The 12,231-nt window shown below is 43.4% G+C and overlaps 1 protein-coding gene across 1 annotated transcript; it reads left to right on the forward strand.

Annotated features, from left to right (window-relative positions):
* Nucleotides 1–4,526: 4,526 nt before the first annotated feature.
* On the forward strand, nt 4,527–6,585 carry LOC121970404 (flavonoid 3'-monooxygenase CYP75B137-like). Its single transcript, XM_042521113.1, has 2 exons — nt 4,527–5,640; nt 5,747–6,585. The coding sequence occupies exons 1-2, from the start codon at nt 4,738–4,740 to the stop codon at nt 6,401–6,403; spliced, it is 1,560 nt and encodes a 519-aa protein (XP_042377047.1). The 5' UTR covers nt 4,527–4,737; the 3' UTR covers nt 6,404–6,585.
* Nucleotides 6,586–12,231: the final 5,646 nt, after the last annotated feature.

Raw genomic sequence — 12,231 nt, forward strand, 5'->3', positions numbered from 1 at the left:
TAACCCTAGCTTTTCTTCTTGTTGTGTTCTCGCCTCTTGACTTGGATGTCTCTCCAAGATCCTTCAAGAACTAACGATCTGAACCTTAAAGAGTTGCTGTGGAGATGCTGTAAGGATCGGAGATGAATCGGTGAAGTTCTGCTGAAGGAAACGCTCGCCTGCAGCTAAATACGACGCCAACGGTCGGATCCCGATCGATTGGATTGCTCCCAATCGATCAGGGAGGCTTTGGATCGATCAACCGATCGATCCAGAGTGCCTCTGTGCTCTCTGGAATAGCCTGGATCGATCGGTTGATCGATCCAGGGTTTATCGCGCATAAACAGCAGCTCCCAATCGATCCACTGATCGATTGGGACCTCTGGATCGATCCACGGATTGATCCAAAGGGGTTCTGTTCGTGGGAACTCACCCGATCGATCAGCTGATCGATTGGGCATGATCCAATGATCGGCTGATCGATCCAGATCTGCTGGATCAATCCACTGATCAATCCAGATCTGCTGGATCAATCCGCTGATCAATCCAGATCCTGGTTTTTGCCCAAAAGCAAGTCCAAAGCCCCCTAAACCAACATCCAGTCAACCATGACTTGTTGGTACATAAAACCTAGCATCCGGTCACCCTTGACCAGCTAGGACTCTCTCACCAAGTGTCTGGTCAATCCCTTTGACCCACTTGGACTTTTCTCCATCGTGCCAAGTATCTGGTCACTCCCTTGACCTACTTGGACTTTTCCTCATCGTGCCAAGTATCCGGTCAATCCCTTTGACCTACTTGAACTTTCACCATATGTCTGGTGAACCTTGACCCATCTGGATTTCCCCGTGTCTGGCTTCACTCACCAGGACTTCCCTTCTGCCTAGCTTCACTCACTAGAACTTCTCTTCTGCCTGGCTTCACTCACCAGGTCTTTCACCTAGCTTCACTTACTAGGATTTTCACTTCTGCCTGGCTTCACTCACCAGGTCTTTCACCTAGCTTCACTCACTAGGATTTTCTATCTACCTAGCTTCACTCACTAGGTCTTTCACCTGGCTTCACTCACCAGGATTTTCCTTCTGCGTAACATCCCAGTTAGGACTTCTCAGTCAAATATCTGGTCAACCTTGACCTACTTGACTCTTCTTCAATCAACCTGATCAGACCCTGATCAGAGGGAAATTGCACCAAACAATTTCCCCAAATGAACAACTGCACCTGCACTTGTCCATATCATCGAAGTCTTGTATTGTCAAACATTGAAACCCAAATCAAGACTCAAGCTTGGTCAACCAGGTCAACTTTGGCCTGAGGGATATTACACCAACAGACCGAACCTCCAAGCAAGCAGAGTAGATTTCCAACCAGCTGATAAGGTTCAACCGAAGTATTGGTCAACCAAACTTGTGGTTCAGTCGACCGAACAGTGGATTAGCTTCGGACTGAGTTGATCAGCTTAGATAAGCCAGTGAGGTCAACTGGTTCGGTCGACCAAACGGTGGGATCGATCGACCGAACGAGGACTTATCCAAGCAGCAACACCTGGATTGGAAGCCGGGCCGATTCAAGCAGGATCAATCGGTCGAACAGTAGTCAGTTGACCGATAAGCGTCGAGTCAAAGACTAATCCCGAGATTAGTGGATCTATATCAGTTCTAGCTCGGCTATAAAGAATGGTCGACCAACAGCTTCAGAAGAACAGAAAAATGACATTCTAAGATCAAGAACGAACAACTGTTGCTCTCTTCTACGCTACTTCGACAATCGACGAATGACTTTTGTTTCTAGTGTTGTCGGTAACTTTATTATATTACTGTTGTTCTTCAAATTTGTAATCTTTGTTCGAACTATTAGTGATTTACCAACGAAAGTGATTAACGATCGCGGACCTTGGAGTAGGAGTCATCACAGGCTCCGAACCAAGTAAAACCAAAGGTGTTAGCTTTGTTTTACTTGTTCTTTATTCCGCTGCATAATTATGTATTTTCTGAAACGAGTGAAAAAGACTCCTTCCTCTCTAGCAAGCATCGATCCTACATAATCGATTAAGATAGTTTTGGGAGGAAACAAAAGCTACGGTAAGCAATTAAGAAAGAAGGCTTAATCACTTATGACATTTCTCATGATCGAACAGAATGTTATTGAATCGATCTAACTAATCGATTCGACAAGGATTAATCGACTTAGGTAGTTGATTAAGCTGAAAAATTTAGCCGTTTTAAGCAGGTTGCAGAGGTGAAATCACTTAAGGGAAAAACTTAAGCAATTAAGGCACCAACGGTACCCCTAGAAAAGGGTTTGGTCGACACTGTTTTATCAGCGCTCTCGTCCATGATTTCACCACTCTTCACCGTCAGTTCTTGAAGCTTCTTGGAGGCAAATGTTGCTACACTTCCAAGGTTCAAGAGGTGTTTACAAGCTACAAGAAATCAAGCAAGAAGAGGTTTTCCATTTGTATTCTTGTATTTACTTCTTTTATGTATTGTATTCTTGTTGAGAGCTTGTACGAGATTTCTCCACCTTCGGAGTGTTTCCGAGAATGAGTGTTTTGACAGTAGATGTGCGAGAGATGGTCAGATCCTTGGATTAGTTACCTCGTTTGAGGTGGATAACAAGTAAATTCATTTTGTTAGTATTGGAGGAACTTGCTTCAAGTATTCCGCTACAAATCATCATCATTCGAAGCGAGTGAGCTACTTACCCCTAGCTCCGAAGTGTCCCAACATGAGGGAGGGAGCCGAAGCGTTAAGTTAGGGTTTTTGGCGACGAATTATAATTCGTTGTCAATTTGACAATGAATTCTATATTCGTCATCAATTTGGCGACAAAATTCATATTCATTGCTAAATTTGCGACGAAATTCATATTCGTCAACAAATTTGAAATCCCGCTTGATGTTCAAATTTGACAAAAATCTTTAAATTTGATGATGAAATTCATATTCATCGCTAAATTTGAAATCTCATCTTTAAATTTGATGAAAATCTTTAAATTTGACTACAAATCCAGAATTCATCATCCATTTGACGACGAATTAAATATTCATCATAAATTTGTGATGAATTTATTGACAAATTTATTCTTAGCAACAATTTTTTCAACAAAATTTTTTGTTACTAATTTAGAGATAAAATTTTTTATCATAAAATTTATTATTAATTTATAATATTTTTTATATTAAAATTCATTGTTAAATTAGTATTTTTTTAGTGCTCGTATTAATTTTCTAATTAATCGAATGAAATTTATAATCAATCACTTCGATCAATTATTTTGATTCAGCTGAAATTTTGCTCACCTGGGCGGTTAGAGTTGTCAGACGGATCAATTTGTGACGGGGCGGGGCAGTTCGTGATGGGCTAACCATTTGGCGGGGCAGGGCGGACTAACCCACCAATATGGCAAGTTGGGAAATTTCCAACTCAACCCATTTTAAGGCGGGTTACGGGTTTGGCGGGTCAACCCGCGGGCCCATCAATTTTTTTTTAAAAAAATAAAAAATATTTCATATCTTCGACATTTTATTTCAAAAAAGTTTTCTACAATTAAATATATACATAAACATGTATTTTAAATATAAATGAATACAAATGAGTACTTATGTTGGATGAAAAGTACTATTTTTATTTCAAAATTAGAACAAAGAAAGATAATAAATTGGCCTAAAACTTAGCTTACATGTATTTTTCAACCCGCGGGCCAACCCAAGCTCGAGCGGGCAGACCCGTGCGGGTCGCGGGCCTAGGCGGGCCGGCCCACGGCGGACTTGAGTTGATAAAATTTCAACCCGATCTGCTTAAATTATTTGATAAGGTGGACCAACTCGACGGGTCCAACCTAAATTGACGGCTCTATTGACGGCTGACCGTGACAAATTTATATAACACTATTTTTCTTACCCTTTTCTTTATTTTAGGAATTATTATTTTAAATTAAAGAATGCGGTCCCGATTTCCGTGCAATCAATCTTTCGTCACGAGCAGTTAGTAAATAATAAAAAAATAACTCGTTGTAAATTAATTATAATTTATTAAGTCTTTTTTTGTTATTATTAAATAACAATAAGATAGCGTGCCACATTCATTATTATTATATCAAGTATTGCACCTTTTATATATTATTTAAATACAAATAACTCAGTTAGTTTACAATAACAAATTCATAAAAATAATAATTCCTATTTTTCTCTTTTTACCAAAAGGTTTACTTAACAAAAGAGCATTAGTTTTAAAACTATTAAAAAGAGCATATTATTTCCTTTCTATTAAAAAGAGCATTAGTTTTAGATCTTATTATTATGTAGGTTGCATCTGATATAAAAACTAGTATGAATTTAGGGGATAGAAAGACAATAATATTATTTCTTGTACTCTTATTTATAATTTTAAAATTAGAGTGTTTTTTCAGTAAATAAAAAAACGAGGCCGCTGGTAAGAAACCGATTCTCGTATCTTACGTGCTCTATCTTACTTAACAAGCCAACAAGGACAGCGGGCGTCGGCATTGACGAGTAAACGGCGCATAGGAAAACACTTGAACGACCATTGGAGAAGAGGTAGTTGGTATAACGTGCGGAAACGGCGCTGCCACATCTCCCCTTCTCCAGAAGGAAATGCAAGTATGCAACGACCGTTCCTGCTCGTCCAAACGGCTTTCTTCAGCACTCGGTCGCTGTCTTCCTCCCCTCACTCCGCTTTATAAACCGATCGAGTGGCCATCTAGCTCCATGCTATCGACAAGGCAGATTGAACAACCATGTTTGAGCTTCTCCTACTCTTCATCCCCATTCTTCTCTCTTGCTTCTTCCTCTTCTATTACAAGCCGACGCCTCGAGGCGGCGGCGCCAGACAGCTCCCTCCCGGACCCCGCGGGTGGCCGGTTCTCGGCAACTTGCCCCAGCTCGGCGCCAAGCCGCACCGCACCCTCCATGCTCTGTCCAAGATCTACGGTCCTCTGTTTCGCCTCCGCTTTGGCGTCAGCGAAGTCGTAGTGGCCGCATCCGCCGACGTCGCCTCGCAGTTCCTACGTGTGCATGACGCCAACTTCAGTGACCGCCCGCCCAACTCCGGCGCCGAGCACGTGGCCTATAACTACCAGGACCTCGTCTTCGCGCCCTACGGCCAGCGGTGGCGCTACCTCCGTAAGCTCTGTTCCGTCCACCTTTTTAGCGCTAAGGCTCTCGGCGACCTCCGGTGGGTTCGCGAGGGTGAGGTGGGGCTCCTGGTGCGCGCGCTCGTCCACGGAAGGACGGAGGTCAACGTTGGGAAGGCTGTGAACGTGTGCGCGACCAACGCGCTGGCGCGGGCCATGCTGGGGCGGCGGGTGTTCGAGGAGGAGGGCGCGGAGTCGGGCGAGTTCAAAGAGATGGTGGTGGAGCTGATGAGGCTAGCCGGGGAGTTCAACGTCGGTGACTTCGTGCCGTGGCTGAGGTGGCTCGACCCTCAGGGCGTGGTGGCACAGATGAAGCGGCTGCACCGCAGGTATGACGAGATGCTTGACGGGATCATGGTGGAGCACCGCCGTGGGGAGGTGGCCGCCGGCAGAGGAGAAGGAGAACGGAGGGACTTGTTGAGCGTTCTGATAGCTCTGAAGGAGAAAGGGGACGACGAAGGCGAGGGCGGCAAGCTTACCGACACCAACATCAAGGCCTTGCTACTGGTGCGGGTTAAATTTGTCTTCTATGTTATCAACATGAACGATCGATCACGAATATTCAACCAAAAAAAAAAAATGAAGAACGACTTAATTTTGATTTTTTGAGCAGAATTTATTCACGGCCGGAACGGACACCTCGTCGAGCACGGTGGAGTGGGCGCTAGCGGAGCTGATCCGGCACCCGGCCTGGCTCCGGCGATTGCAGGCGGAGCTGGATGCGGCGGTGGGCAAAGCGCGGCTGGTGCAGGAGGCGGACCTGCCGAATCTTACCCTGCTGCAGGCGGTGGTGAAGGAGACGTTCCGGCTGCACCCGTCGACGCCGCTCTCTCTCCCGCGGGTGGCGGCGGAGGCGTGCGAGGTGGGGGGCTTCTGCGTGCCCAAGGGCGCGACGCTGCTGGTGAACGTGTGGGCCATCACTCACGATCCCGCGTCGTGGGGCCCTCTGGCGGCGGAGTTCCAACCGGACCGGTTCCTCCCCGGCGGCAAGCACGAGCGGGTCGACCTCAAGGGGAACGACTTCGAGCTGATCCCGTTCGGCGCCGGGCGGCGGATCTGCGCCGGCATGAGTCTGGGGATACGCATGGTGCAGCTGATGACGGCGACGTTGGTGCACGCCTTCGACTGGGCTCTGCCGGAGGGGCAGACGCCGGAGAAGCTGGACATGGAGGAGGCCTACGGGCTGACGCTGCAGCGGGCGGTGCCGTTGATGGCCCACCCAGTGCCCCGGCTCGTTGCCGAAGCCTACGACAGCATTACACCTAATTAAAACCTAACAAGGCTCTCAGTCAAGCTACAAGTAGTCTCTCTCACACGCAGAACGATCGGACACAAATCTTATGTGATAGGGAAGAAAGTCGATTCGGTCGTGTCAGGGTGTAAGTAATATGGGCTCGGTCTAAATTTGCTGAAAGGCAATATCTACATCAACTCTTTTTATTTTGATTTTCATCATACGACTCAGCCGGTCCTTCAAGGACTCTGTGGGTTGTCCCTGTGAGTGGCCGAGTCCTTTTAGAAACTCGACTCTAAGATCGTGGGATAACAAGAAGAACTCCGTCGGGTTATGCCGAGACATAAGATTAGATGACTAGAGAAATAAAATGATTCGGAGACATGTGGGGTCGTGCCGAGACCAAGATGACTCGGAAGATTTATAAGGACAATGATTCGGCGTCACGGAAGTGACTCGGACGATGCATATTAGGGGCAATGGCTCGAAGACAAAATATATATATGTTAATCATTTGGTCATAAATCAGCCTCCACTGTTTAGGATAGGTGCATCTTTATTTGGACAAGAGTTATGCCTCTTTATTTCCAAAACTGCTACATGATATATGGACACTTTTTCAAGAAAGGGTGCATAAGGGCATTTTTAATAATGAAATCTCCAAATAAGAATTTAGGGAGCTTCCAAATCAATGTCACATTAAAAAAAAAAATATTCTCTTTATAATAAAAAAAAATTTCCTATAACTTTTTTTTATACTTTACTGATGTTATCTGAAAATTAAAGAAATGGAGTGCTGAGTAGATACTTGTGAGATTGATTAAACGAAGACTTTACATTGGAGCAGGGGCAACAAACGAGAGTGCAAATCCTTCATGCACACACTCGAGAGAGTAGACAAATGTCAGTGTCAAAAATCAGGGAAGGGGTCTCTGTCAAAGACCCTCCGACGCTCAAATCAGTATAATGTCCGAGCGAAAAATTGAATAGTAGATGTGTTACAGAACGTATGCGTAGTAAAAATATGTTCCAATGTGTACCTTACCATTGGAGAGGACCCCCTTTATATACCACCTCTAATAATCTCCACAATCATAAGGTGTCAGAGAATGTCGGGTGTCAGAAGTTGTCGAGTAAGAGAATATGTATTGTGGAAGGCATATAGTCATTGTTCGAGGAATCTTCCGTTACTTGTGTGCACCCTTTTTGTAACTAACGTCATTAATGATGTGATTGAATGAATATGTTGTCATAAAGTGTTAGCTAATAGCAAATGTAGAATCACCTTTGAGGAAGGTTCTATTGAATGCCCATATAATAATATGAAAATATTCTCTGACAAGCGGTTGTTATTCTCTGATAAGCTGTTGTGATTCTCTGATAATGTGGTCCCCCGAAGATATCCCGGTCGGATATTTAACTGACCGTGTATATATATAAAAGCAGTACTAAGTATGGTAGGACGTTCGACCTTTAAGACTGCTCGGATATATATTGTGTAATGTTGAAAATCTGATTATGAAGTAATAGGAAGTCAAGTCCCCTAGGTCCAGACGGTTCACAACACCGACCGGTCATATACATAGATACTTATTTCTGAAGAATGGGGAATTGAACCCTGAGAGGCCCGATTGGTACTTTCCATCCATCGTTCTTATACTAGGAGGCTTATCCCTAAAGTGATATATGAGCTCTATAAATCGGGTCAGATTTCTTCTGAAATTGCCTTGTATGTTTGCTCGGTAAAGATAAGGATACTGAGCCTTGTAACTCTAGTCAGTTGTATATTTGGTTGCCATATATAGGAGGATGTGAGAATGAATAATGAAGACCCATAAGTTTAACTGGTTGCCAGTTTAACCCATTGTATACTAGGCACCCAGAGCGGGACGCTAGGTCCCCGGGTCTTATTTGATATTATTCCTGACTCGCCTTGTGTTCGGTCGTGACTCTTAAACCTGGATAGATGATGGCTGGTTAGAAATATAGTAGGTGTCTTACTACATGCGGAAAGCGCTAGGCTCCTTTGGTCTGACCGACCTCTTGGCCAGTTGTCCTTGTACTGAGGACCTTAGCACTGGGCAAGGAACCAAGCCTTATTGCATTCTCCCATGTCTCAAGAATCTATTGTCCCTTGGTATACTTTTACTCATTCGAATTTTGATCATAGTGATCAAGAAGTCCTTTGTCTTTCATTTGAAATCCCTAGGAATCACCACATTCGCCTTCCAACGTCCCAGGATGACACTCATCGCCCTCCTCCGAGCTTTGCTACATTCTTTAAGGACCAACTTAAAGCTAGCTCACATTTTATGATTCCCAGTTCCTTTCTGAGATAAGTCATTATTTCAACATCCCTCTCTCTTAATTTACTCCGAACGCATTCTGCAGCATGTGCGGGATGTATTTTATTTTGTTTGTATTGTTGAGTTTTTCGGGCCCCAAAAATCGCTTTTTGCATTGCGGAAACCCTGAAATCCCCATGCCACCGGATCCGTGCGAAGTTTAAAATTTCATATACATGTTTTCTACTCCTAGATCTATAAAATAAAAGAGGTTACCCTTGATGCGAAGCCCTTTGCGTAATCCCGCTTGTCCAAGGTTCGCCGGATCTCGAGAGTATCAAAGTAGATACTCCTCTATGTGTATCCACACAAGCAAGAGATGGAGAGAAACCACTAGGATGTGCTAGCACCCTTGATGGTCTCGGCAAGGAGGAGGAGAGGGAGAGAGGTTGAGAGCTTGAGGAAGAAGAAGGAGGTTACTCACCAAATGAAAATCTCCCAATTGAATTAAGTGGTCGGCCACATTGAAAAGAAGGCTTTTAAACCTCCATGGGATACCAAGAGTCACAACTCTTGGTCTCCCTCATGAGGTGGCACACACATGTGTTAGCCTTGATGATGTGGCACATCATTATTGGCCCACTAAATGACAACTCACCAATGAGGTGGCAAATGGTCAAGTCAAACTTGACCCTTCATCTTCCTCTCAAGTCAAGTCAAACTTGACCACTTCTCTCCCATGGTTGATGAAATCTAACCATTGGTTCAAGTTAATTTTAATTTAATGAATCTCTATTCATTGAATTAAATTAATTAAATGAGTCTAAATCTAAATTAGACTCACTTAACACATGAACCAAATTGAGTCCAACTCAATTAGCTCAATTTGGATTACTCTTAATCCAATTTGGTTCATCACATGAACCTAATCCTTTAGGTTCATCAAATGAACCTAATCTCCATCTAATTTCCCTTTATGTGTGACCCTATAGGTTCTTGTAACGTTGGCAATGCTCCTAAATCCATTTAAAAGCATAAGTAATGAACGGTATCTAGCAACACATCATTACTACCCAAGTTGCAAGAATGTTGAGATCCAACATCACCTTGTGACTACTAATTGTGACTCCTCACAATATATGATATTGTCCTTCTATCCTAGACATCTAGATTGATCAATATGAGGCATAGACCGTGTCATCCTCTAATCAATCTAAATCTTGAACTCCAAGTAGACTCACTCAATCAAATGAGCTCAATATCCCATATTGACTCATTTGGGCATGGTCATACACTTAGTGGTCTCACTCTATCAAGAATATCGATGTCACACCCATCATATAGGAGAGATAGATCCCATCTACATTACTCACATCCCTCCGCATAATTTGTTACATACCCAGTAATCGCCTTTATAGTCCACCCAGTTATGGGTGACGTTTGACGAAGCCAAAGTACGTAATTCCTTATGTAGGTAATCATAGTGACTTCAGGTCCAAGGACTAGTAGTCATACTAATAGCCACATTAGAAAGTATATGACACTCATATAACGATCCATGATACTTTCTCATGGCGGGTCATTCAGTATACATTCTCCAATGCATACCCATGTGTCAACTTGTTATCTCCATATCCATGACTTGTGAGATCAAGTCGTCGAGTTGTCCTACATGCTAGTCTTGTCGCATTAACATTGTCCCTGAATGTTAATACTTGACTAGGAATGATTAAGAGTAATGTTCCCTATATCATCTCACTCTCGATTCAACCAATTGATTGATATGGGTAAGAACCTTTTACTCAAGGACGCTATTATACTTAGTTATTTGGCACCAATACAAGTAAGTATAATAACCAAAAATAAATGCCTTTATTTATATACAAGAATATGATACAACGAGTCCATACAACAATCATCAAATGATTGGCTCTAGGGCTCTAACTAACAATCTCCCACTAGCACTAGTGCCAATCAGTGTAGGCTCTAAGGCCTAATGACCTAGTGTGACTATCATGCTTTCTCTGTGCCAAAGCCTTGGTCAAGGGATCTGCGATGTTTGCCTCTGTGGGTACTCTGCAAATCTTCGCATCTCCTCTCTCGATAATATCTCGAATGAGATGGAAGCGCCGTAGTATGTGTTTGGTTCGCTGGTGTGAGTGAGGTTCCTTAGCCTGCGCAATTGCTCCATTGTTGTCACAATAGAGCTCAATAGGGTCAGCGATGCTAGGAACCACCCCAAGTTCAGTGATGAACTTGCGGATCCAAACTGCCTCCTTTGCTGCTTCTGATGCAACAATATACTCGGCCTCTGTTGTAGAATCAACGACTGTGTCCTGCTTCGAACTCTTCCAACTCATAGCACCACCATTTATACAAAACACGAACCCTAACTGCGATCGATAATCATCCTGGTCGGTTTGGAAGCTGGCATCACTATAACCCTTTACAGCTAGCTCATCATCGCCTCCATATATCAAGAAATATTCTTTAGTCCTTCTTAAGTACTTAAGAATATTCTTGACTACTATCCAGTGACTTTCACCTGGATCTGACTAGTATCTGCTCGTCATGCTCAAAGCATACGAGACATCAGGACGAGTACATATCATGGCGTACATGATAGATCCTATGGCTGAAGCATAATAAATCTGATCCATGCGGTCTCTCTCCTCTCTAGAAGAGGGACTTTGAGTCTTTGAAAGACTTACACCATGTGACATCGGCAGAAATCCCTTCTTGGAGTTCTGCATGGCAAATCGAAGTAATACCTTGTCAATGTATGTACTCTGACTTAGGACAAACAATCTCGTAGATCTATCTCTATAGATCTGTATGCCTAGAATGCGGATGGATTCACCTAAGTCCTTCATTGAGAAACAAGTCCCTAGCCAAGTCTTTACAGACTGTAGCAAAGGGATGTCATTCCCAATGAGTAGTATGTCATCCACATACAATATAAGGAAGACAATTGTCTTTCCTACAACCTTCTTGTAGACACAAGGCTCATCTTCATTCTTGATGAAACCAAACTATTTGATTACATCATCGAATCGAAGATTCCAGCTCCGAGAAGCTTGCTTTAGTCCATAAATGGGCATATGCAGCTTGCATACTCTGCCAGTATGCTGTGGATCTTCAAAACCCTCAGGTTGTGTCATGTACACATCCTCGAGCAGGTTTCCATTCAGAAACACGGTTTTGACATCCATCTTCCAGATCTCATAATCGTGGTACGCTGCAATAGCAAGCATGATCTGAATGGACTTAAACATCGCTACTGGAGAAAAGGTAATTTGCTTGAAACTTTTAGCTACCAAGCGACCCTTATAAATAAGTCCATCCATGTCAGTTTTTCTCTTAAAGACCCACTTACACCCAATGGGTTTTACCCCTTCAGGTGGATCAACTAAAGTCCATACTTGGTTAGTGTACATGAATTCCATCTCGGATCTCATGGCCTTTAGTCATTTCTCGGAATCTGGTCTCATCACAGCTTCTTGATAGGAGGTAGGCTCATCCTCAATGAGCATAACGTCATCATGGTCAGACAAGAGAAATGAATATCTCTCAGGCTGA

The sequence above is a fragment of the Zingiber officinale genome, chromosome 4A (assembly GCF_018446385.1).
Source record: "Zingiber officinale cultivar Zhangliang chromosome 4A, Zo_v1.1, whole genome shotgun sequence".
Lineage (NCBI taxonomy): Eukaryota > Viridiplantae > Streptophyta > Magnoliopsida > Zingiberales > Zingiberaceae > Zingiber > Zingiber officinale.